At 37.5% G+C, this 27,786-nt stretch overlaps 1 protein-coding gene across 1 annotated transcript in view; it reads left to right on the top strand.

Annotated features, from left to right (window-relative positions):
• Window positions 1-27,786, top strand: part of MACROD2 (mono-ADP ribosylhydrolase 2) — a 2,155,137-nt gene that overhangs the window by 1,981,535 nt on the left and 145,816 nt on the right. Inside the window, exons 10-11 of the mRNA XM_054574077.1 lie at window positions 9,433-9,474; window positions 17,300-17,383. Of these exons, the coding sequence (XP_054430052.1) occupies window positions 9,433-9,474; window positions 17,300-17,383 (126 nt within the window). The remainder of the gene's footprint in view (window positions 1-9,432; window positions 9,475-17,299; window positions 17,384-27,786) is intronic.

Here is a 27,786-nt window from a genome sequence, read left to right on the forward strand (position 1 = left end):
TGGCCTGGCTTAATCCTTTGAGCTGCTATTATACAGAGTACCATAGGCTTGGTGTCCTATAAACCAAGACATTTATTTACCACAGTTCCGGAGGCTGGAAGTCTGAGATGAGGATATCAGCATGATTGGATTCTGGTGAAGATCCACTTCCACATTTCAGACAGTCTTTTTATTAATTTGTAAGAGCTCTTTTTACATTAATGTTATTAATTATTTCAAATATATGTTGCACATAGTTTTTTCATTTGCCATTTGTCTTTATGATATTATTCTTTTACAACAAAAACAATGAGGAAAGGTAGAAATAAAGACAAAGTAAAGGTGAAAGAAAAATGTAAAAAAAGCAAGGAAGGAAAGAAGAAAGGAAATGGAGATGGAAGGAAGAAAACAATGAAGGTAAAAAAAGAAATAAGAAACCCTTTTTATAAGAGAATGAAATTGAAAACTAAAAACTCAGAAAGGATCTTGATATGAACTCTCTGTACTTAACCCCATAGGAAATCTGTGGAATTTTCTGAGTTCTACTCCTCAGAAATTTTTTACTCAAAGCAATCTGCTTCCTGATTACCAGGTGTGGTAAGAGGAAAAGTGCCCTCCCCACAAAGATGCTTTAATTTGTGACTCCGTTAGTTTACATTGCAAAGCGAAAATAAGATTGCGGATGGAATTAGGGTTGCTGATTAGCTGACCTTAAGATAGGGACTTTTTTTTTTACTCTGAATTATCTGGGTGGGCCCAATGTAATCAAAGAGTCCTTAAAAATTGGAAAAAGGAAGCAGAAGAGAGTCAGAGGAGACATGTCTATGGAAGAATGTTCAGAGATGCCTTTCTGGTTTTGAAGATGAAAAATGAGGGCCACAAGCTAAGGAATATGAGTGGTTTCTAGCAGCTGGAAAGGTAAGAAAACCTCTCCTAGACCCTCCAGAAAAGAATGAAGCCCTGCCAACTTCTTGTTTTATCCCAGTTAGACCCATTTTGGACTCCTGGCCTAGAGATTTGTAAGATAGAAAATGTGTATTGTTTTAAGCCACTAAGTGTGTAGAAATTTGTTACAACGGCACCAATAAACTAATGTACCAATTGTTCTTAAGTATAAAAATGCAAAATAAACTGCTTATCCAGTTTATATTGCATCTTTTTTTCCAAATGACACATTTGGTGCATAGAAAAAACTATAAAGTGAATAAATTCAGTTTTCTTTAACTGTGAGGATTTACAGAAACTTGGCATATTGGTACACTTTTGACATGTGGGTTGCACTGATGTTTAGAAATACACGAGATGTGCTCTCTCTAACGTGACATAAATGAGTTTACTGCTTTCTTAGGAAATGGGTGCGAACCGTTTCCACTTGATGGGCCTCAAAAGCTACAAATACATTTTCTCTTCAATGAAAATCCAGTGAAGTGTTGCTGTAACCAAGCAACCTGAATACAGGAACAAGCAGCAGGTATAGACAGAAAGCAGTCGGTCCCTTCAGAAGTGGGGAATGTGCAGTGTGTGTAGCAAATGCTGATAAACCTGGGGACGGGAGCATTGACTAAACAGTTCGATCTAGTTAGGAAGTTCTGACAGAACAAAGACAAGCCAAAATGTTGGTTGGAGAAGGGTGATGCCCTAAGTATCTTAACAGAGACCCCTGCTGGGCGCTTTTAAAAGACGCTTCAAACATTCTGAGTAGATTAATTTCAGTTTTGTAGTTGAAAACATTGAGGCAAATGCAAGGGAAAATTATTAATTTTGAGGACTACCATATGAATTAATTCCTAATAAGATATGCAAGTAAAAATTAAAATTAAAATTAATAACAGAGTAAATGAAAAATCCTTCAACCCATGTGCTTTATACTTGAATCTAACTTCTACTCCTGGCCACATGTCTTTGAAGTGTTATCTCCTTTATTTGCTATTCCCTCCAAAATCCACAGCAATGCTGTGATTATCTCTACCTTGCTATCACATTGTCCTCCTTTAGGTTTTCAGGACCTCTCTGACGGATGGAACATGGTTATTGAAACCAGTGCATATTTAATCGCAAGAGTTCACATGACTCTTTGCAGCCTTTAATTTATCTGAATGGACTTGAATTTGACAAGGAAATTATATGACTTATTTCAGGTGCCCACTCATTTAATTTCTTGGAAGTGAGAGACTGCCTTAATAGGCCACTGTTGACCACTCTCTTCCCCTCCTTTTCCTGCTATTCCTCTCTGGTATACTCACCTGTGCACATGTCATCTCCAGCTGGAGTTCTTTAGGCATCTCCAACTCAACACATCTAAAACTAAATTCAAAATCTCCCCTACTTCATACTCCTACTTCTGAATCCCATTATGTTGATAATTGGTATCATCATGTGCTCACTGGCCAAGCTAAAAGCAGCAGAACCATGCAGTTTTCTAAGCAGTGTCTTTTATTGATTCATTTATTTATAAATTAATGAAATTTTGAGTGTTCGTCTTGGCCAAGGAACAGTTGAGTGGGGGTGGGGGGGTTGTAGCTTTGGGTTTTTAAAAATTTCTCCTAGCCCTATCAACTACCTTGCAGAAAGTGAACTTAGCAAATGTTAGATTCAGTAAATCCAGGTTTTCAACCTAATGGCAGGAGCCCTGCTCTGTGAGGTCTTCCTTTTCTCAATCATTCTTTGCTTGGAATTTCTGCTTTGTTAAGTTTCACAAGAAGCCATGAAGAGACCGACATCTTCCCTACATCATAGAAATCCTAAAAAGCTTGGAGCACTTAATTTTTGCGAATATTTTCTTTCCCTGTAAATGCAAATTGCTCCTAGAAACACTTGGTAATGAATTATTTAAAGGAAAAAAAGATAAGACTGCAGAAGAAGCCTATGGTATGAACTTAAGCTTTAAGAAAGGATTTGGGATCACATGAAATAATATCACTATAATTGTTTTTGCTTGGCAGGCCTGCCCATATGTGCGAATGTCCCTGAAGTTTTGACAGGGAAATAGAATGATCTATTTCAAGTGCCCATTCTTTTATTTGCTTGAAAGTGGACAGATTGCTTTACTAGCCCATGAGGGTAACTTTCTCTCCTTTATAATGCATCCCTTTTCCCCTGCAACCTACAGGTCTCTTTAAAGCTGCTCTCTATCCATGTACATGTTCCTTAGCCAATCTAAGGGTCCTTGGCCTGGCTGTGATAACCATGCCATCCAGCACATGATAGCTGGGTGATTTGTAACAGTGGAAAATTGTAACAGTGAGAAATTGTAACCCACCCCAACATTCTTTTGACATTGTTTCTGTAAGTGCTGGCTCTGACTGATATGTAGCTTGTAGATTAATCACATATTTCTATAAGAATCTTAGGAACTATCTTCAAAAGATACAGACCCTGACCTTCAAGCACCCTAGCTCATGTGGATTTGCTGACCTTCAACCATGGAGCTAAGAAGACGTGAAGCTGGGATGACTAAACCAGGATAACACACACCAGGCCATACCTTGCCTTATCAGAACGGACTGTGCTCATCTCCACGTAGAGAATTTTACAACCCCTTCCCTTGATCTCTTTGTTCTGTTCCCCTCTCCTTCCTTAAAAAAAAAAAAAAAAAAAAACCCTCTGCCTCCAATGAGCAGGGAGATGGGCTTTGTGACATGACTCTCCCATCTTCCATATGACCAACATCTGCAAATAAACTAATTTCCTTTACAAGAGCACCTGCCTCAAGAGTATTGGCTTTCATAGCAGTAGGCACCTGGGCCTGTTTTGGTTATAATTTCAAGCTCAAAAGAAAGGGCATACTATCTTATGAAGAGAATAACTATTCTTCAATCTCAGGAATTGTGTGATGTGGGCACCCCTGTACCAGCAATAATGTTGGTTAGACATCACAAGTTAGCTCAGTTTGGATATCCAGCCAGCAGAACACCTACTGTTTCTAGAAGATTCTCCTCCCCCATACACAAATATCAGTACATTTTTAGACCAGCAATTCTTAAGCTTGTATTAAGAAGAAAGAGTGTGACAAATTCCAAGTCATGGTAAAACCCATGATATATTTTGTTTTACAGAAAGTGTAAGGGTATCTATTATTGATTAATGATATGCTTCTACAAAAGTGGGTGTCTTTAAGACAACAAATTTTCATGTTAACTCTGTATCCCATATAAAAGGTGAAGTAGATATTATAGACTTCAAAGCATGTTAGATACTTCCTTATGAAAGGGTTTCCAAAGTGTATAAATCAGTTACTGAAAACTGGTTATTCATAGGTAATTAGTTGGTGTTCACACTCATTTTTTATTAAAATAAGAACTTCAGTTATATTTGTACTTTTTGTGCAGAACTCAACAGGGTGATCTGACAGAGAGAGATGTTGTGAATAAGAGGAGCATCTATTATAAAATTAACATCAGAGGCCCTCTGGTCAGTCTCTGCCTTGGAAGGGCAGGGGATTTTCTGGAATTTGATTTCTGAACACACAGAACCATATCATCTGATGGACTGCTCTGTGTTTTGAAATGGTATCTGTATCACTTCAACTAAGAATCTTTTTATTTCATGTTTGTCCTTCAACATAGAAGTATGATGCTTGAAGACCTGTTAAAAAGGCAGTAACTCCATCAGTCTCCTAATGGCTCCAAATTTTGAATAGCATGATTTTTATATCCATAGGCTAACACCTTTTATATATTGTTTCTTTGGTTCCTAGTTTTGTTAGAAAATATTCTTTCTAGCAATGTGTTGCATAAATATGGTTCATACAAACACACTATATAAAATAACAAACTAAAGGGGATTTCATTAATAAAAAACAGCACATTAGGTGCTTTGCAAACCAAAAATACTCTGTGATTGACTTTTTATACAAATAATATCAAAACATTAAGGCATGTGTTTTGTAAATTTTTAGTAAATTTCTCTCATAAAAATGTTATTGCTCAAAAGATAATGTGTTATTCCTCTTTAAAGTAGTTTAATTTTTATGATAAAGTTTAAATGCTTCAATCTGGAGTATTAATCAGGATTCCACAGAGAAACAGGACAAATAGCACATTTTATATATATATAGAGAGAGAGAGAGAGAGAGAGAGAGAGAGAGAGAGAGAGAGAGATTATAAAGAATGAAGGCTGGGAAGTCATAGAATCTGCATTTGGCAGTTCATAGACTCAAGAGATGTGATGGTATAAGCACATCTAAATGCCTAAAAACCAGGAGATCCAATGATATATTTTCAGTCCAAATACCTTCAGGCTGGAGACCCAGGAGGAGCAGATGTTTCAGTTTGAGTCAAAGGCAGAAAAAGTCTGATGTCCCAGCACAAATGTAGTCTTGCAGAAGAAGCTTCCTCTTACTGGCGGGAGGGTCAGCCTCAAACTGACTGGATGAGGCCCATCCACATTAGGGAGAACAATCTGCTTTACTCAGTCTACTGATTAAATGTTATTTGCAACCAGAAGCATTCTCACCCAGACACATCCAAAAGAATGTTTGGCAAATGCCTGGGCACCCAAGACCTAGTCATGTTGACAAATAAAATCAACCATCATGCTCATCAGGGAAGAGCCTTCCTTATCTAACCAGAACAGATCAGTTTATCCTTAGTTTCTCCTATTACTCTCTGTCTTCAGCCATTCAGAGCTAGTTTTATTTCCTTAAAAGAACCTTGGCTATTCATATCCATGTGTTTTCACAGATGTTTTTTGCTCTACTTGAGCACAATTACCCTTGTCTTAGGTTGAGCCCCCAAAAAGCAGACCTGAAACAAGAATTCAAGTGGGAGTCAGTTATTTGAGAGATGATCTCAGAAAACAAAATCAGATGAGTGGGGAAGCGAGATGGGGACGTGAAGAAAGGCAGTAAGATCAAGCTATAAGCAAGTTGTAAGTGCCTTATCACTGGGCAACTGGGGGCTCATTTCCATGTTGGGGAGGAGACTCTGGGACACAATATATATGAACATGCTTCTGAATTAGCCCACCTGAGAAGCAAAGGAGCTGGAGTACTTGCATATAATTACTTATATGCAAGTCTTGGCCCTCATTTATCAAAGGATGCTCTCTCGGGGGACAGTGTAAATACCGTAATATTTCTCTAGTGGGCTCAAGCAACCTAGAGAAAGACTTCAGGCAAAGAGATCCAGGAGCTAGTGGCTGGATGTTAGGCTGCTAATATTAAAATGTCAACGAACAAAGGGGAGAAGCAGAGCATCTACATCTGCTGGAAATCTACTGCCTTTCCTTTCCTTTAGCAAATTCTCACCTATTAGGATTCAGCTTAAGCCTCACCTCTTCTTCATAGGCTTTCTCTTTTACTTAGCTGTTTCCCAATAGAATCTTTGTGTGCCTGCACCAGAGAAGATGTTACTTCCTCTTCGAATAGTTATTTTATTTTTCTACATCACCCACTTCTTTGTGAGCTCTTTGAAAAAAGGAATTGTCTGTCTGTTTCTTCAGGGTTTTGTATAGTTCTGGCACATGGTGCTGATCAACAAATGGTTGTTTAAGTAGTAAAAATAGTATAATAATGACATCCTAACAATGATAGCCTGTATTTATTGAATGTTTATTTTGTGTAAGCATTGTACATGTATTACCAACTCTAAAAGATTAGTACATACTTTTATTATCCCTATTTTCCAGATGAGGAAGCGAAGGTATAGATAGGTTCATGTAATTTGCCCAAGATTGAACAGCTATATATAGTTGGACCTGGGAGTAAACACAAGCAGTCTAAGTCCAGATCTTTGATAAACTCTTCACCACTCTCTAAATAAATGAATGAATGAGTAGAATGAATGAATGAATGAATGAATAAGAAAACACCAAGTCTGATCCCTCACACAGAGGGGTCATCCTGGGGATGATGCTATCGGTATAGTCTGTGAAGTTCAAATATCTGCTCTAATGTCATTTCCTAAGAACCCTTCCCTCTAGAAACATTTTTCCCTTCTTTGCCACCTTTTGTAATGACACTGAAAACTGTCTACTATGTGTTCAAATTTATCTTCATCTTCATATCCTAATTCGCTTAATAATAGCAGGTTTCTAGACAACTGCTTAAGAGTCTGATTCATTTTGATGTTTTCTACTTCCCCAAACACAAAACCTTGCACACAATAAGCTACCAACAAGTGTTTGCCAGATGGACTAATGGATGTATGAGTGACAAACAGAGATCTTGGACTCTTCCCTTGTCTTTTCCTAGAAACTGTAGAGAATCTTTTCCACCCAACTCTGAGATTCCAGAGAGTCTGTCATCATAGAGATTTTAAATGGTTCTGGAAATATAATTCTGTTTAAATATATTAAATTCAGGGAAGAATCTGTGAAGAGTTTACTTTGCAACACTTTGATAATTATTTAGTTAGAAAATTATATTTCTAAGAAATAGGTATTCTTTCTCCCAAAATTGTATTCATAGGGAGACTGAAAGAAAGAAATTATATAGAAAACCACTAAAGTCTCTAATATATTTGAGTGGAAGAAAAACTATTTCTTTAAAAGCTAGTGATGACCATCAAGAATTACCTTTCTTAAACCTAAAATTAAATGCATTTTTCATTTCTACTCACTAATATATCTTTAATATTTATTTATAATTACAGTCAAAAGAGTGCCATTTTGAATAAATTTGGCTAAAAAAATGGCTATATTATAAAACACATCGAGGAGGAAGTTGCAAATCTTTACTGAGTCCTCATTGTTTTCAAACAACCACATAGATACATGGTATTCTAATATGTAGGAGTGACATAGAAAATAATAGAAATTAATGCAGTGGAAGCTTCTTTATTGACCCTAGTGTATAAAATGAATTATGTTAGGTACCATGGAATACAAAGGAACATAAGACATGGTCTTTATCTTTGCAGAATTTAGGATCTAGAGATGAAAATAAGGAAGACAGATATGTTAATAAGTAACTATAGAATTCGATGGTAATCACAGCTAATATTCAGTACTTAACAATGTTTCAGTAGCTGTCCTAGTGCTTTATGTAACATTATCTCTTTGAATCTTAAAATTCCATGAAAAAGACAATATTATTATCCCACTTGATGGATTATGAACCTGAAACTCAATAAGGTTAGGCAACTTCTCAAAGATCATGCGTCTAATGACCGGGTAAGTAGAGGAGCCAGTAGGCAGACCTAAACCCAAAAGCCCTTAAAGTTTATACACTGAGGGCAGTAAAAATAAGATATGCCAAAGAGAACACTATTTATTCAATGTTTGAGTAGATGTTATGGCATCTCAGCTTGGCCTTGAAGGTGAGTATGATAGATAAGAACAGGGCTTAGGTTCCAAGACTGAGACAGGTAAAGGAAGCTAAAGAGCAGGGCTTTGCTTCCAAGACTGAGACAAAGAGCAGGGCTTTGTTTCCAAGACTGAGACAGGTAAAGGAAGCTAAAGAAGCACTTGAGAAAATAGAGAAGAATCAAACATTGCCATGCATGTGGGTGGTGGCATGAGTGGAACAAACTTGGTGAAATTGAGAAAAGTGGCTGGAACCAGTTATGTTGGTCTTAAGTATTACCCCAAAAAGCCTAGACTTTTCTCATTAGACAGAGTCACTGATAGGTTGTGAATCAGATCAGAGTTGTATTTTAAGATTGATTTGGAAGCTACATGTAAAAGGAATTGGAGTCAGAAATTGGAAGAAAAGAGGACCAATTTGAAAACCTCAACATAGGTAGGGTAAATGGCAATGATAGTCTGAATTTGGGTTGCAGTATGTGTGAGTAGAGGGGAGAAACATAGAAACAGACAGGATTTGGCACTGTCTGAATGTGAGGAATATTTAAGAATAAGAGATAACAAAACAAAAGTTCAAAATAACAAATATGTCATCTAGAGCACAAAGGAAGCACATGTTTTTATCCAGTTAAAGGGGACTGAACTGGGAGAGGAGAGGAAAGGAATTAAATGGGAGTGATACAGCTGGTGGGGTATGTGAAAGCACATTGTTCAAGGCTGGGACTTGCAAACTGGCACTTCACATCCTACTGTGCAGAGATCAATCACTGTGTTGACCTACAACCAAATGGTGATGCCTGTATTTCTCAGATACTTAAAGTGAGAATGCCTATATTTAATAAATGCAGAAAATGTGGCATTTAAAGCCTGTGGCTTTTATTTTTTAGGAACTGAAATGACTTAAGTGACCATGCATAATATTTATAACAAAAACAAATTATTGAATATATAGCTTGTTATAAATATATAATATTTTTAAAAGAAATATAAACCCTAGGTGTTAAATTATACTAATTTAACTAAATTAACTAATTTAACACTCTAATGTGGATACTTTCTTCCTAATTTAGCATAATATAAGACAATAAAAATGCACAATTTATCATTCTCATTTCCACCAAAATTTTTTTTTATATAAGTTCAATTGGAGAATTCAGGTGTTTCTAGATTTCATATGAAATGTTTTTTGTCTTCTGTTCTTTTTAATAGGTGATAATGAAGAAAAAGATGTTGACATGAAAGAAGATCCAGGTATTAAATTTATGATTTTATTCTTACAGGAAGGGCAAGATCATTCTGTTGGTTATGCACACTTCACTTTTTAAAGAAAAGACAACATAAGGTTAAGAAAGTAGAAATGTATGTTCAAGGTTATAAGATAAAGTAGTTTTGCTAACTTGTCTGGCTAATACATTTACTGTATTTAAATATTAAACATGACTTTGAGCTTCTTGCTAGCTAAGGTAAAAATGAAACAGAGTATTGTAGTTAATAGAATTGCATAACAAATCACCCCCAAAATTTAGTAGCTAAAGCACCTATTTATTGTGTTCATATATTCCGTGTGTCAAGAATTCAGACAAAACATAGTACGAGTGTCTTAATAAACCTTCTTCACAAGGCCTGAGGCATGAGGCCTCAGCAGGAAAACTCAACAGCTAGGGCTGAAATCAACTGAAGAGTCCCTCATTCACATGTCTGGTTGATAACTGATATTGGCAGTCAGCTGCAACCTTTGCTGGGCAGTTTTCTGAAACACCTACACATGGCTTCTTTATGTGGTCTGGGCTTCCTCAAAGTATGGCTGCCAGGTTCCAAAGAGGTTTCTCTAGAGAGAGTGAGCAAGCCAGAAGGAGCTTAGCCCTTTATAAGACTCAGCTTCAAGGGTACCATAGCATCACTCCTACTGAACATTTTTCTTTGGACTACACTCAATCTAGCCCACTCAGGCTCAAGGGAAGAGAAAAATAGACTCAGTGTGATTCTGCAAAGCTTCTTGGACCTGAAATATTGCTGGGGCCATTTTTGGAATCTACACTTTGTACATAAGGTATATTGCTCTTAGAAATTAAGATGCCTGCCAACTCCTTGACAAAGACTAGTTTTTGATGAGAGAAATCTAGTAGCTAAAAGCATAGGCCCTGGACCAAGGTAGCCATTCACACTGTGCCTGATAATCAAGGCATGAAGCAATAAGCCTGAATTCAATTCTAGTTCCATCACTTTTTGACTTTGGGCAAGAGTCTTTTCTCCATAACCTCAGTTTATATCTCTGAGGTCAATAACTCACCATACAGTGTTGTTTGGGGGATTAAATTATATCTGAACTGAAATGTTTCTTGCACCATAATAAACACTCAATAAATTATTGCTTTTTTCTCTGTCATTCTTACAGATATTACAGATATTAATTGTATGGTACAAGTTCCCCATTTCAGTGGCTACACTACTCTAGACATGAAATAGAGACAGGTTTCAAAATTAAAATAGCTTTCTTAGAAATCTTAATTTTGTGTAACCTGTTCAATTCCAAAACTCCCTACAAATCTCTGACAACCTTAGTCTGAGCAGGTCCATTAACAGGGAACTCTTTAAATTCTGAGGCAACAAATTTCATTAGGAGAAGTTTAGTTAAAATTGTCCTTCTCTTTGTTAAATTAAAATTCTCTCCCTCCTCTGACCTCTCATTATCTTTGAGGAGAAATAACACCAGTTCTTTTCTTCATAACAGTTTGTGGGAGCAATGATTGTAGCTTTTATCTACTCTTCTTCAGCCTGAACATGTCTGGTTCCTAAAGCTCCCTTGGCCTCCCCAGGGCAATGGGTCAGAGGGCATGAGGAGAAATGGGGGAATCTAGACGTCAGGAGCAGGAATGAAGGAGGTGGAAGTGGGATGGTAGCAGCAGCTGTCAGTTTTCTACCCGTATCCCCTTGCTAACTCACTGTCACTTTACAACACTAGCAGCTTTCTGTGAAAGTTCTTGTGACTCTCAGCTGATGTTTTTCTCTGACCATGAAAGCAAAATCAAAATATCAGGAAATTAATTTATCTGGAGCAGCCCTCAACCAAGGATGGACCCATGCTGATCAGTACCCCTGCAGGACATATCAGAGACATGTTCTACTCCAGCACTATTCAGTGGAAATACAATGTGAGCTTCAAATACAAGCCTCATGTATTATTTCAGATTTTCTAGTAGCTACATTAAAAAAAGTAAAAAGAAACAAGTGGATTTAATTTATTAATAATAATATTTTAATAATATTTATGTTATATAATATGTTTAATACATTATCATTTCCACATATAAACAATATAAAGTTATTAGTCAGATATTTTACTTTTTTCCATATGATGTTTTTGAAATTCATTTGCATTTTACATTCACAGTCTCAATTCAGACTAGCCACAATTTGAGTACTCACAGGCAGTATGTGGTGTTGGGCAGCAAGATTGTATTGCATTGCTCAGAGGTCCCCAGGAGAACTAAGCCCTGATTTTCTATTGTAGAACTTGCTCATTAGCACACCCACTACTGGCTGCTTTCCCTTTTCTGTCTCACTGCCTTACTACCCTCTGGTGTTTCCTGGGATAATCTCTCAAATTTAGTACTAGGATTAAAAACTTTGTCTCAGTGCCTACTTCTGAGACAATCCAAGCTATGATAGGACTGTGCTTGTCTTTTGTAAAACTTAAAGCTCAAGATAAAATTTCATTAAATTGTCAATTCCTATTCCTATGTAGAATGTCTCACTATTTGAAAGAGCCATATATTGAAAAAAGGCTTTTTCACCTTCTCTTGGATTACATTCCATTAATTTAATGGTAATGTTTGCTATTCTCATTTAGCCCAGTCACGTAAAGTATTCTTGGAAAATCTTTCAACTGTGGGGAGCACTGCCCTATCAGCTAGCCAGCATGAAGACCTTACTTTGCCAAGGATCATTTGCCTAAGTGCTATAAGTACACATTTCTAGGCAAAGGGAGTTGGCCTCTTAATGAGATACAGCCAGCTATCCAAACTGCTGAGTGATTTTAAGGAACTCATTATTAATGCTAATGCAGAACCCATGAGATTGGAGACAGCATTTGAGGCTTGGGGACCTTAATTGGACCATCATTTGTGAAGTCCCACCAAGTTTCCTGGGGGGTTGCCTCAAACAGCTGGATGTAGCTGTTCAAGTCACACTCAATGGCCCAAGAGTACTGTCACTCAGTGGCACAAAGATATAGGCCGAATGGGCTTCAGAAGCTGCTCGCCATTTCCTAATCTGATTGCTGAAATCATGGGGGATTTCTGTGCTGGATGATTCCATGGTGTGCCTGCTGGCCTTGCCAGACATTGGTAAACAAGCTGGCTTCAGTTCAGATCTCACATTTGGGCACACTGTTCTCCTAGATGGGTCTGAACCAGCCTCCCAAGACTATTAACTGTTGCCTCCCCTCAACCCTGCATCTCCTCTTCTCATATAAGTAGAAATGCTGGAGGGATATTTAAGAATGGAATTGTGTAAGTGAAAGGCTACTTGGATGAATCAATGAGCCAATAAATACTAGTGAATGATAATGAATAATAACTTGAATACCAAAAACCAGTGAGGTGCTGGTAAACTGACTGTCTGGGTGGATGAAGTCCCATTGTGAAGAGTTTGCAGGTTTCTTTGATGTCAATACACCTACCATAGTTATTGCTCAATCTACCAAGCAGGAGGTCAATGAATGTCAGAGTTGAGGAGAGTTGGGTACAATGAGCTGGTGTGAGCTGGCTCAAGTCAGCCCTGGTATACCTCTGCTGAGTCATATTTTAATTGAGCACATAGCTTGTACCAGTCATTCAACATATATGAACTCATATAAGATATGCAACAACTCTTAGAGGCAGAGGCTGTCGTTATTGAAGCTTAAGAGATGATTAGCTCCTTGTTTAAATATCAGAGCCAGAATCTAGGTGTATCTGATCTCAAAACTCATGTTCTTAACTTTGTGTTCCCATCTTCAGATTCTAAAAGTCAAGGAACATATAACAAGGACTCATGGACAAAACCAAAGGGGAAGAGCTGAGGGAGGGAAGGAGAGAGGGGGCAAGGGAAAGTGGTGGGGGGGAGGCAGAGACAAATGTATTTAAAAAATAAAGAAAGAAAGAAAGAAAAAAATGATTAAAAAATAATAAAATAAAATAAAATGCAAAAGAATTAGTAAAGTCCAAATAAAAAACTAATGATGTATTTTTATATGCTTTATAAAATGAGTAAACAAAAGTTCAAGGAAATTGGTCTAAAAAAATAAAAAGCTTTCCAAAACCCCCTAAAAATAAATAAATAAATAAATAATAAAAGTAAGTAGAGGCAGAAACATCTCAGAGGGTATCAGACTAGGTCATCCTCAAGATGAGGTCTTCCCCTATAGGAGGTGATAGAAACAGATTGGCTTAAATGCCTGTGATTTTCTTAAGTCCTTAAACATTTCTTTAATCCTAGCATAGTAAATGTTTTCCTATGTCCTCCCATTTCCAAGACCATGTACTGTTGAAATGGACCCAAACTGAGCCAGCAGGTACAGAAAACCTGCAGCCACCTATTCCATTTCAGCCACAGGAGAGGGAGAAACAGGGTTGAGTTTCTCAGGTGGCAAAACCATGCTCATGGCAAAAATCTAGTTTTCTGCTCTCTACCAGAAACAGAAGCAAAGTAGGTAATGTGATCCATTGTCAAGGAGAAGTATGGAGTGCTTTTCAGAAATGTTTCTTTAGCTTCCCATGCCAAGAGGGAGAGTTGTTTCCATTGAACCACAAGTAGAAACCTGAGCAGAGACTGTATGTATCTGTGATTTTCATTGAAGTGACTCCATGGGTGTTATGAAAAGATATTATACTTTTGTCATAGAAGACTGTTCCTAGTTAACGTGTATCTAGCCTACAGACTACCCAAGAAGTGCCCTACAATTTTTTCAAAATTGAAGTACTAGTACTTTTGGGGTACTTAAAATCTCAAAATGTGGGCAGATAGATGTCTTTTTAAATCTATTCTCCAAGAATTCCCATTCAGGTGGGAAATCATTAAGCATTTACTTCTCAGACACTCACTTTCATGAAATACTCGTTTGGAGTTGAATTCACAGCATTGAAAGTATTCCTCTTGGCCCATGCATTTCAGAGTCAAGGAAGGGTTAGAGTCTACTCCTGGGGAGATTTCAGTGTTGCTTTGCCCATTTTATGATCCCCTTGAGCCCAGCATCTGTGCTCAGTGAGCTGTTCCAAACACCACAATTCTTGTTTTGCTGAACCCATTCTGAAAGGTCAACGTTAATCTCACACTTGGTGACAGGAGTTTGAGAGAGTTGCTAATGTAGTCATTAGCAACCTATTTTACCCTGGCTGTGGTGATGACCTTGATGTGATTGACTTGCACCCACAGAAAGCCTACCATAGTGCCCCAAAACCTTTGTAGTCCAGAATGCCAATGCTTTAATAGCACATCTAGCAAATGCATTTTTGTCCTATTTCCCTAATAAATTGGAAAAGAAAATTTTAGAATCCTAGTATAAGATGACAGCTGCTAAGAGAGTGAGAATTGGGCGAGGGCACACACACACCATTGTCTCTTGGCCTTAAAGAAGAGCCTGGGTGAAGGGAAAATAAAGCAAAATTTGAAATGAAATTCTCAAGTTACTGCTAGGCACCAAGAACACAAGAAAGATTAGAAAAGTTAAATGTTTTTTTCTCATGGGACTTACATTCTTGGGTGTGGGGTGGAGGAGGGTGATACACAATAAAGAAATAAACAAGGGACAAGATAATTTCAGATATACCAAATGATGTGTTTGGGAGAGATTTCCTTTACAGGGATTCTTCACAATACATGGTCAGGGAAGCTCTTTCCTGGGAGCTGAATTTGATCTGAGATTAAAAAGTGAGAAGGTAGACATATTGGGTTGGCCTAAAAGTTCATTTGTTATTTTCCGTAAGATGACTGTAATAGTGCTTTGTTGTCTTTAACTTCATTCAAAACAAATTTGTTAGATTGTATTGTGACAGCTGTCATATCAGCAAACATTAAACAAAAAAACTTATCAAAATTGGTGAATTTTTGTGTAGCCATTTTAATATTGAAGATGGAAGAAAATATGCAACACTTTTGGCATATTATGTTTTATTATTTCAAGGAAGGTAACACAACTGAAATGCTAAAAAAAAAATGTGTAGTATATGGAGAAGGTGCTGTGATTGATAAAATGTATCAAAAGTGGATTGTGAAGTTCTGTGCTGGAGATTTCTCACTAGATGATGCTCCCCAGTTGGGTATATCAGCTGAAGATGATAGTGACCAAATCGAGATACTGAGAATAATCAACATTATCCCACATGGGAGACAGCCAACATACACAAAATATCTAAGTCCATAAAGTTTATGATGAAAATGAAAAATGTGTCTTTTATTTTAGAGGAAAAAAACATGGACTTTTTGGCCAACCCAATATTATTGTGTGCACATGTGTGTGTAAGGGGGAGGAGAGGAGAGCAGAAGGTGCAAAGGCCTTGAGACAGGAACCAGCCTAGCAGTGAGCAAAGAACACAAAGGGAGCCATTGTATCTGAAGACAAAGAGGGACAGGGAGATGAAGCTAGAGCACTAGGTGAAGCCCAAATGACATGTTGCCTGGATCATGAAATCTTATTTTAAGATCAACGGTTTGTATCTTATTTTAAGATCAATGGTTTTTTAACAGGTGAGCAACATGATCTGGTTTATGTTTTAAAGATAACTCTCTAGCTGCTACCTGGAGAATAATAGAAAGATTAAAAAGCTAGAAGTTAGAATTCAGAAGGTTATTGTATTAACCCAAGTAAGAGATGCTACTGGTTAGACTGCGGTGACGATTGCAGAAGATGAGCACAGTGGATGAATATCGGATATATTCTGGAGCAGAGCTGATATGAGTTATGATAGAATTTACTGAAAAATTAAATGAAGATGAATATTAAGAATATCTCAGGTTTTCAATTAATATCTAGGTAGACATATTAATGTGACTTGTGATATGCTATGCTATGAACAGAAGAGGTTTGTAGGCATGAATTATTTTTCTTTTTAGGATGAAATTGCACAATGACAACTGTCAATCCATAAAGTTTTTTTTTTTAATTAATTTATTTACTTTTTAAATACATTTGTCTCTGCCTTCCCCCCACCTCTTTCCCTTGCCCCCTCCCACCTTCCCTCCCTCAGCTCTTCCCCTTTGGTTTTGTCCATGAGTCCTTGCTATATGTTCCTTGACTTTCCCCTTCCCTTCCCTTTCCCTGCCCCCCCTTCCCTCTTGTCTCTGTTGATTTCTTTTCCTTTCAGTGTTGCTGGTCATATTTTCCTTGCTTCTTTGCATTGTTGGTTAGGTTCCGCTTATAGGTGAGATCATATGGTATTTGTCTTTCGCCCCCCTGGCTTATTTCGCTTAGCATGATGCTCTCCAGTTCCATCCATGCTGTTGCGAAGTTTAGTACTTCTTTTTTCTTTCTGCTGCGTAGTATTCCATTGTGTATATGTACCATCATTTTTTGATCCAATCATCTACTGATGGGCATTTAGGTTGCTTCCAACACTTGGCTATTGTAAATTGTGCTGCTATGAACATTGGGGTGCATAGGTTCTTTTGTATTGGCATTTTGGTGTTCTCAGGGTATAGTCCCAGCAGGGGAATCGCTGGATCAAAAGGCAGTTCCATTTTCAGCTTTCTGAGGAAATTCCATAAAGTTTTAAATCAAGTTCTCCTGAAGAAAGAAATAATTTGAGGTAGTTTTATGAAGAAATTTTAAATTTTAGAAAAAAATCACTTAAGATTTCACATTGTGTCAATCATTAATGTTGTCAACAACAAAAATTATATTTAAGCTTGAACTTCAGGTTTGTCTATTTTCACAAAATTGACAAAATTTAGTTCCACCACCAAAGACAGATAAACCTGCAATTAAGCCTCACTGTATGTGTGGGTTCGCAGAGAAAAAAACTTCTTTAAACTTGAGCATAATGTTGAACCCTACTGGTAAATATTTAAATAAGAATGCTTTTAATCTTTGTGCTTCCAGAGAGGTTAGAGACAAAAGGCCTCTCTCCACCCCAAAAGAAGAGCAAAGCAAAGAAGCCAGAAAGTCTCAAAGATTCTAGTGAGGGTAAGTCACATTGCTCTTCCTTTCTTTAATAAATTATGCCAGGAAAAAAAAATTTCTCTTGAATATGCTCATATGGTCAGATATTTCTAAGGGTTCAAAAATCACAGAACAATTTTTTTCTTTTCCTAATATGTTTACCATCCTCTGAACGTGAGAATGAAAAAAATCAAATTCAAGCTTAATTTGTTAAGGTAAAAACCAAATTTTTAAATTATTTTCCCAGTGTGATGTATTTTCTGTTTCTAAGAAGTGTGGAACTGTGGGCAGTGTTCTGAAATCGTATGAGACTGAAGGTTGAGATCTATACATTTTGAGTAGCTCCATCGCTATTGGTTTATTTGGATCACTTGTTGTTCTCATGAACACACTCTGAGTCCAGAATCAAATTTCAACAATGGGTGCTAGAATTGGTTCTTGTTTTTAGAATTTTCTTCCATTTTCTACAAGCCAACATATCTTTGCATTTATACATTGAATAGACAGGTTCAAACGGGCTCAGTTTTGTGAAGAAATGACTGTCTCCCTTTTACAACACTAGTGCCACTTTCAAGATATTCAAATTTTTCTTTTGAAATGTAGATGAAGCATTTTTAAGTGATTCTGTAACCTAAGAGTATGCATGCACTTCTAAAAGGTAAACACAAGGGGCCTGGTAAGTGTGCCTTAGTTGGTTGGGCATCATTCAGCAAAGCAAAAGGTTGCAGGCTCGATTCCAGGTCAGAGCACATGCCAGGTTGCTGGTTCAGTCCCTGGTTCCAGCAGGCACAAGAGGCAACCATTCAATGTTTCTCTCTCACTTAGATTTCTCTCCCTCACTTCCCCTATCTCTAAAAATAAATAAATGAAGTCTTTAAAAAAAAAAGCAGAACACATCTATGCCTTCTGTTTTCTTCTTGGAGCCCCACTACATTCACTGTGAAATGGAGAGAATAATTAACACTGACGATGCCAGCTTGGGTCTTCCAGGAGGTAGATGTCAAGATGAAGTAGAAGTGCAGGAAATTAATAGGGTGAACTGCCTGCAAAGGATACAGAGTAGCACTGAGAACAGATGTAGGTGGGAGGAGAGAAGGAAAGAGGGAGAATTAGTTAGGAAGAGCCCCAGCCTGCACTGTAGTCAGAAAGTCCAGGGAGGTTCAGAGCAAGGACTGGCCATTACAGGAGCCATGCATGGGGCAGGAGCGCTGGGCTGGAGGATCCCATTTCCCTTGCTCACTCACTGGCTGCAAGCAGTTTGGGGAAAACGTGGCCTTGTCATGAATATTATGCTGCAGTAAATCCCAAAAGTGTGGGAGCTGGAAGCTGTCAGCTAGCTTCATTTCCAATAGTAGGTTCTCTGCTCATGGAAGGTCTTCAGCAGCTACTTCCATGACTATGCAGGCTCTGTATGAGTGTCCGGGATCCAATGATCCGTCATGACACTGCCTTCACCCTCATCAGGCTCAGAACCAACTTAGAAGGCAAAGCTGGAGGAAAGTTTAAAATCAGAGAGACTCAAGATGAAACTGTTTTGTCTCCCAGGCTCATCATAGTGAGGGGAATGGCCACTGCCCTCTGGGGGAAGGACAGGAGATAGACATTACTGACTAATACTAAACAAAAGATATAGTGTAAGGTACCTAACACACGTCTAGCTTTCTATTATTAATAATATCCTAATAAGGACTGTGATAGGGTACATACTGTCCTAAATCATTGAAATTTGCTTGAAAGTTTAGAATCATTCATAGAAGAACACTTAGAACCATGGAGAAGGCCAGCAGCTCTAACTGGCCCAAGGTGCTAAGTTCCCTTGATATCTGATTGGGAGAATAGCCAAGGCTTCCACTTCCTACTGCAATTAAGTCTTTTCTGGACACTTTCTTAGGGCCATGACTGGGAAATGGATCAGAGGCAAAACAACCATTGCCTTTTCCCTGGCGAGTCTACATCACTGAGTGTTTCCCATTAAATGCATGATCTATCTCAGAGGTTGTTATCCAGAGCCCGAGTCTCTTGTCATTTCCATTGTCACATGGTAGGCCATAAACTGCTGCAATTACATCCCCTTTAACTAAAAAGGGACTAACACCTGGTTATTCCTTCAAACATATGAAAACTTCTTTTACTTCTCAAATAATTTGCTGTGTTTAGGAACATAATATCATAACCCTAATATGACTAAATAATATGGCTCCTCTTTTCCCGAATCTGTGGTCTCAGAATCTGATCTAAGTTGCAAAAATAGTATCACTATGGATTTGTTACCAGGGACATCCCCTCTGTGAAAAGTGGGGAAATGTAAATGTTAGTCACTCCACAGAAACACGAGAATTGTGTATTTGTTCCTAATATACTCTCAAAGGCAAAAAGAGTAAAGATTGCTAGGAAAAAAGCAAGACGGGGAGCGTAATTGAACATGCCAGTGGCAGACAGCCTATGATAGGGAGCTCATTATTTATTATGTTTCTGTTTTGACAAAATAAACTCTGCCCTGATTCACGTGTTGTAGTATTGCATATGTTTCATTTTCTATTATGATTCAAAGAGTTAGAATCATTTTATCCTATTGAATATGCAAATACATATTGTATTACTGGGTAGAGGGGTAATGTGGATCTTGACCCCTCTCTATAGTTGTCTTTCTGTTTTAGGGTTAGCAATCCTTTTTGAAACTCGGTCATCTACCAAACTTGGTCATCTATTGGCCATCAAACTTTATTTAATATGGTGTTTAACTTCTCCCTGAGTTTCTTATTTTAATTATTAAAGTTTTCATTTTTACCAGTTTATTTGTTATTTTTCAAATATAAATGCCATTTTTATTTGACAAATAAAATGTATTTAAAAATAATTTGTATATGAAATTTAAATATCTCTAATCTTTGTAACTAAAATTCTATAGTTAATTGTTTCTGCAAATGCATACTGATTGTTATGTCTGTATATTTTGTCTTTTTTTTGATTGTCATATTTCTTGCATATTTATTTGTGGAAATTTTGGAAGTTGGGTTATTTACATTTTGTTTTCCGAGGTATCTGGAGATACTACCAATTTAAGAATACTTTAAACTAAATGAATGGCTCAGAGTTTGGTTTTGGTTTGGTTTGGTTTGCTACTTGTCCTTAAACCCATACTACTGTGTGTATAAGATCAAGAATTCTCAGCAAATGTATTTTTTCTTTCCTTTTTCTTCTCCAACCAGTGCTTAACTGAGATAGGCCAAACTTTCCACCATACCTAGGACCTAAACAGTGGCCGCTCTGTACCTCACCTGTGTTACTTATTCAAATACAAGCTCTAGCTGGTAGTTCTCAAAGAGTATTCCTGTATCTGCATCATCTGGGAACTTGCCAAAAATAACAATTTTAGGGCCCCTTCCCAGACCTACTGCATCAGAAACTCTGAGGTATGGCCCAGTAATCTGTATTTTATAAAGCATTCCAGGTATTTAGATGTGTGCTCAAGTTTGAGAAATACTGTTCTAGAGTCTAGATCTGGGATTGACAAGTGCATCAAAGCAAACAATAATTTCAGTGATCACTCATAAATCTTGATTCAATCTTCTTTTATAATTTCCTACTTCTAACAGTTTTTTTTACAAAAGCATCAACTCAGTCATGCATTCAGAAATCAGATAGATAGAGAAATAGAGAAAGAGAGAATACACAGAAGATTGGTAGATAGTATATACCTACAAATATACAAATATGTACCTATATATGTGCATGTATGCATGCCTACATTTATAATACATAGGCTGGGAAGATATATATCAAATGTCCTCAGGAATTATCTTAGAGGAGTGGAGAAGGGGCAGGGGCAGATTTTGGAGAGTTTAATATTCAACTTCCAAAATGCATGTGTAATTGAAAAATATATGTGGCAAGAATCAGTTCATATTTATAAAATAAAAATGCATTTTCATTAAAAAACTAAAGAGAATTTATGATTCTAAAATTCAGTAGCAAGTTTAGAACAGTCATTTTCTCTATACATATATCTTCAAAGCCTCCAGTAGCTCTTGGTAATAACTGCTATTTTTCGATCATATATCTACAGAAAGCACTAGCACTTTGACTTGCTCTGCAATTGCCTCTATAGAATATTCAACAAGCCTGTATGTGTGATGCCTGTTCTTCAGGAAACTGAGCCCTTTCAATGCAAGCAACCCTACACTATACTTTAAAATATTAATGATCTCTTTTGTCAGATGAAATTATATGTGGAAGCATTTTGGAAACTAGAAAGCACTATACAAGTTTGAAGAATCTAATGTTGCTATTATAGGTATTATTATTATTATTGTTTTTACTAAAACAAATTTTTCTGAATATGTAAACCATTGGTGGGTATACTCCATATTCCCTGAGAGATGGATTTTTTCTCTGCCCTCTTATTTTCTCTGCATATTAAAGTATCATGTGACATGCTGTTTTGTGAGTTGCTGGACAGAAGGGACCTTCCATCTTTCATAATGCCATGCAGAAGTTCATGCATTATATTCATAAACATAATCTTTAATTTAATTTTTGTGACAAGTGCAGTGAAGGGTAAAATCAGGCAGTCATAATTTTGACTTTGCCATCACTCAAATGAGCTTAGTTTAGTGATTGGACAAGCTTTTTTTAAAAAATATGTGGAAATAAGGAAAAGCAGCTTTCTCATGAAGAAAAGCTTTATTTTATCCTTTAGACCTTAAAATAGCAAGAATTTAAGCAAAATGTAAATTTTCATGCTCAAAATTAGAATATAATAAAAGCCTGTGCAACCATCTTGCTTTAATTACACTCTACGTTCCCCTTGACTCAGGTCCATTCTGAACCATCCTCCTGCCACAAATTAGCAGATGGACCCAACAGTCTATTTTATTTTTAGGTTGCTCTTTACGTTTATCCATTAAGCAGTGCTGTGGTTATGATCCTGGAGTCCTGTTTCAAAGTCAACTCTAGGATTTTAAATGGGACTTAGAGAAAGTGAGTTCTGAGGCATTTTGCATAGTGAAAAGGGCTGAACCTACCAAGATAGAGTAACTGTAGGTACTGTTTGACCCAGAATGATCCCTGCTTATGCCTGTTTTCCTTGGCATATTCTTAGCAATGTTCAGTCTCACTCTTAGAGATCCTGGTTTAGGCAGTAACATGTGAACCCTCCTACCCATAGAGAGAGAGTTCAGCATGAGTGTGGACAGAGCTCTAGATTATCCAAGTAATGCTTCCCACCTAGGCAGGTTTTCTAAACTAAAACTCATTTTCTTCATACTAAAGGGAGGAAAAAACACTGATCTTGTGGTACTGTGGAAAGGTTTGAATGAGATAATATATGGAAACCACCTACCAGTTGCAGTATTGAACTTGCAACAAGGAGAGCCCCCACCAAAAACTCACCTACCTCGTTTAATGCTTGAAAGTCCTTTTAATATGAACAATACAATTTTACAAATAGAGAAAAGGTTTAAAATGCATTGACTATATCTCATGTCTCACTAGGGTTTTTTGTTTTTTGTTTCATTTATTTATTTTTATTTTTATTTTTTTGTCTCTTCTCTCTCCCTTAGGAGCATACTCTGCCCTCCCACATAATTCCTGTCCCAAATGGACTTTCTCCCAATCTAGCTTCTCCTTCCTTATTTTAAATCTCCTTTCCTTCAAGTCAAGCTTCCTAAGGAACTTCCTAGTGTGCCACCCAGTATTTATACAACCTCCCCTCTTTGTCATTCATCAACCTCTATTTTCTGCCTCTAAAACTTCATGGAGAATATCAGGTTCCATCAGAGACATAAGGGAGAAGGTGAACTCCGGTTACTCGCCATCAGTTTAGACCTTGCCACTGAGACGGTCATTGTCCAGTCCCCATGGCCTTTTGAAGTCTGTAACTCTCTACTATTTCTGTAAGCTGCTGGACCAAGGATTTCTCTGCTGAAGCTGGGTCTTGTTATAACTGCCTATTGTCTTGTTCTCCTGGATAAGTGTTTCTCAAACTATGGCCCATTCAGGAGATCTGCAAGGTAAAAATGAATTTCACATGGAACTGTGATCTCAAAAGTCTCCATTCACTAGGAATACAGAGCAAATGGTGCCTCCTGGAGTTGTGCAAAGTAGTGGTACCACAGAGACACCCCATAGCACCTTCCTTTCTCCAGTCACACTAGCATAACTCCCTGCTACCCAGATACAGTTCTTTGAAGTATTAATTCCACATACTTTTGTAACTGTCTACTATTTGACAGTTTAGGCACTGTTTCAAACATGGAAGAAAGACACTCAAAGAAACCATTCTTTCTTGGGGCTTATATTCTAGGATGTATGTGGAGGCAATGGTTGATGGATTTTTAAAATTAAATAAAATATATAGTAAGTGAAATAGTGGCACCTGAAATGTTATTGCTGAATACTTATCTATTGCTGCCCAAAAATTTATTTCAGAATTAACAGCTTAAAACAATAATGGCATTTATTATCTCAAACTTTCTCTGGGTCAGAAATTTGAGAGTGTTTTACCTTGATGATTCTGGGTCATAGTACCCATGATAGTACAGGACTTCCTAGATCATAAAAACATAGGTAATAAAAGAGTGTGGCTTTTCCTGGATGCTCCTTGAATTACTGACTCAGGAGTAATGCAGCTTCCATGTGCTTAGGACACTCTAGCAGCACTGTGGAGAGACCTACTTAGCAAGGAACTGAGGTCTCCTGCCAACAGCAAGTGCCAATCTGCAAGTCATATGAGCGAGGAGCCATCCTGGCTACAATCAGATCCTCCGGCTTCAGGCAAGCCTGCAGATGACTGTAGAGCTGGCTGACATCTTGACAGCAACTTCATGAGGGACCCCAAGCCAAGTGTCATGCAGAAAAAACAAGCTGGGAAGAGGAAACGAGGGGTGCTCTTATGTGTGTAAATTGGTGGTGGGGAGGGGAGACTTAGGAGAGATTAAGATTTCAAATATCCGGGACCTCACTAATTATTAAGTTGAATTTGAGAAAATTAAAACCTGAAGAACATAAAAAGTAACCTGAGCAACTATCTGGAGGAAAAAAAAAAGTGTTCCATTAGAGGAAATAGCAACTACCAAAGCCCTAATGAGAAGGAGGTCTGTTTTAGTCCATGAAAGCAAGATCCATGTGAGCAACTGGGGAGGATCTCACATTTGAGTATGCACCAGAATCACCACAGGACATGTTAAATCCCATCTCTCATTCAGGAGGTCTGGGGTGCCCAAGAAAATGCCTTTCTAATAATTCCCTCAGTAATACTGATGACCTGAACTGAGGGCTCTCCTTTGAGAATCACTGACTAGGGCACTGTGAGCTGCTTCAAGGACTTTGTCTTTTTTGCTGAGTGAAATAAGAATGTAACATTTTAAGCAAAAAAAAAAAGGGGGCATCATCTTACATTTTATAAAAACCTGATCGTTGTGTTGAAAATGGACCGCAGGGGGCTATGGGCAGAAACAGGTAGAAAGTCTTTTGGAACAAGACATACTGGTGGCTTGTCCCAAGAAGCAGTGAAGGAAAAGACTAAGTCAGCAAAGTTCACTGACATTGGATGTGGCATCTGAAAGAAAAAGAAGTCAATTATTGAATCTAGAATAGAAGTTGTACCCTGCTTGTACTTATACAAACTTTCTAGGGAAAAGAATTCTTCCCATTACTACCCTCCAGTGTATCCATCCAGGTACTCCTTGCTCATCCCACACAAGGAAGCCGTATTAGCCAATCCTAAGGCTAAATTTACAATAAAGTGTAAGCAAAATATTTAGGCATAAAGAAAATCCTCATAAATAACAACAAAAGAGAGAAAACACAAGAGTGTTAGCAAAGACACTCACAGAAAGATTATTTTAAGTGATGTAGATACTACGGATTCCAGTAAATTCTCCTCTCCACAGGTGGTGTTAATTATTATTGTTATTTGTTTATTTTCAATCGGTAACTTCTCAGTTAATGGATGATCATGGAATTGTTGTCATTTATGATTGCCCAACCCAGGGGGGCAGGAGGAAACACAGGAAGGAGGGAAAGTAGGAAGAAAAGAAGGAAAATATGAAGGGAGGGGAAAAGAAAGGAAAGTCAAAATGAAGCTGTAAGGTAGCGGAAAAGGCCCTGAACTAGGGACAAGTACATCTGAATTCCATTTTCATTTCTTAGGCACATGATCAAATCCTTCACCTACTGTCCCTGAGATCCCCTCTAGATATCAAATGTAATTCTATAGAACCAACAAATTCAGGAAAATTGACTCTTTATGAGCTCTTTCCTTCCTGCCCATACTTAATTTTCAAAAGCTCTGAATCATGGGTTTTCATAGGCAAATAGGCCTCTGAGAGTCTCCCAGCAATCCTTTCCTTCCACAGATGGGGGGAACTTCTTTTAAAAATCCCCCAAAATTGTCCAGAAGACTCACATCAAAGGTGTTCCTAAGTTAACACCTAAAAATAGCAAAAGAGCAGTTAATCAGGGCGTGTACAGTGGGTCTTTTAATAGTAATTTTTAGAGTATCTTTCTTTAAATCTTCTAAGTGTCAGTAATTCAGACTATGTGTTTAACCATTTGTCTGTTTTGATGTCCAAAACTGAGGGTAAGGAATGCATCACTCACATGCATTTTTTTGTTTTGTTTTGTTGAAAACTCAGTTCCTGGGAATATAGAGATAAGACATTAGAGTGATTTTTTTTCTCAATGCTAGGACCATACTAACAGGACATTTGACAACTTACAATATTACGTCTGAATTTTTCAGCAAAGATAGTTTTAGTTTTCTTTTGTCTTCAAGGAAAAATATTGCTATTTAAACAATATTGGATTATCACGATAGGATTTTGCCATTATATTTCAAAATTTCAATTTTCTAGTGTAACAAAGTTGTACTTTCCTATTATACCAGAGGGAGTCTTAAAACGGTCCACCTACACTAGAATTACCTGGACGCGTTAGGCGCTCTTCTGACGCCGTTCTCCAGCACGCTTGCTTTCACCTGACTCTTGGCACTCTGCAGTCATTGAGGCAGTCTTAGGAAGTGGCTTTACCTCCAGGGATTGTGCTGCGTGAGAAATGATACACAGAAAAGCAGGAAACTCTGTTCTTGGACAAAACCGCTAGCAGATCCACTTGAATCACTTCTCAGTTCTTCCCTCCCCCGCAACACCCGCCCCGCCGCCCCCACCCCCCGAGAATTCCCCACTGTTCTCTAACAATCTTTGCTGGCAAAGGAAAGTGTTGTAAATTCAAAGTTTAAGGAAAAAGAGGGATGGGGAAGCTGGTGCTAGAATGTAGAGTGAAAGTGGGGCAGTTTTGCTGAGCACTGGGTGAATGATTGCAAACTACCTCTCTTTGGAGAATTGCTTATTCCTTCGGTATAATGCTGCTACTTATGGCAAATGCTAAAAATGTGAATTCTCGCCTCCAGTCCCAGCCCTCAAGCAAATCAGAAAGCTGAATTTTAACTAGATGCGATGCATCTTTGCAGCATCACTTTATGTACTTTTTAAAAATTTTAATGATCTTAAACTTACAGCAAATTTGCAAGTACAATAAAAAGAACTATTTTCTTTCAGAATGATTTGAGAGTAAGCTGCAGATCTGGTGTCCCTTACCCCCAAATATTTCACTGTGCACTTTCTACAAATATGACCAAATCTCTTACATAAGCACAAAAAAAGATCCGGACCAGAAAATCAACATTGATATAATTTTCATCTAATTACATTTAATATAATCTATCATCTAATTTTCAGACCCCATTCGTTTCACTAGTTTTCCCAATAATGTTCTTTAAAGCAAAAAGATCCAGTTCCAAGTCACGTATTTCATTTTGTTATCATGTCTTTACTCTCTTCCAGTTTGGAAGAGTTCCTCAGCCTTTGTTTGACTTTATTGACCTTGACACTTTTGAAAATTACAGGCTAGTTATATTGTAAAATGATTCTAATTCGGGTTTGTTTGATGATTATTTTTGACCAAATTCAGGTTATGAAACTTTACAGAACTGTCAGAGAGGTAATATTGTGTTCTTCTCATGGCATGCTATGAGGCACCCATAATTTCCATCCAGCACATTACTGATAATGTTCCATTACAGTGGTGCATGAAAGGCTCCTCAACTGTATAACTACTCTGTTCACCATTTGTAGTTAGTGTCTCTTGTGGGAGGTATGTTAACCTGTGTGAATAATATCCCATTCTTCATGAGTCTTTCTATGTATGTATGTACGTATGTATTTATTTATTTATATCATTATGAACTCATGGTTTTCTATTCTACTCAATGGATTATAATCAGTTACTGTCAAGGACTTCTTCAAGGTGCTTGGTTTCTGCATCCTTTTGACACTCCCTTATCAGGTTTTGAGCACTTCTTGCTTTTGAGCTAACCAGATGCTCAAGTTCATTTTACATTTTCCCTGCCCCAAGCCCCGACATCAGTC

The sequence above is a fragment of the Pteronotus mesoamericanus genome, unplaced genomic scaffold (genome assembly GCF_021234165.1).
Source record: "Pteronotus mesoamericanus isolate MK-2021 breed Mesoamerican mustached bat unplaced genomic scaffold, CSHL_Meso_final contig_25, whole genome shotgun sequence".
In the NCBI taxonomy this organism is placed as follows: Eukaryota; Metazoa; Chordata; class Mammalia; order Chiroptera; family Mormoopidae; genus Pteronotus; species Pteronotus mesoamericanus.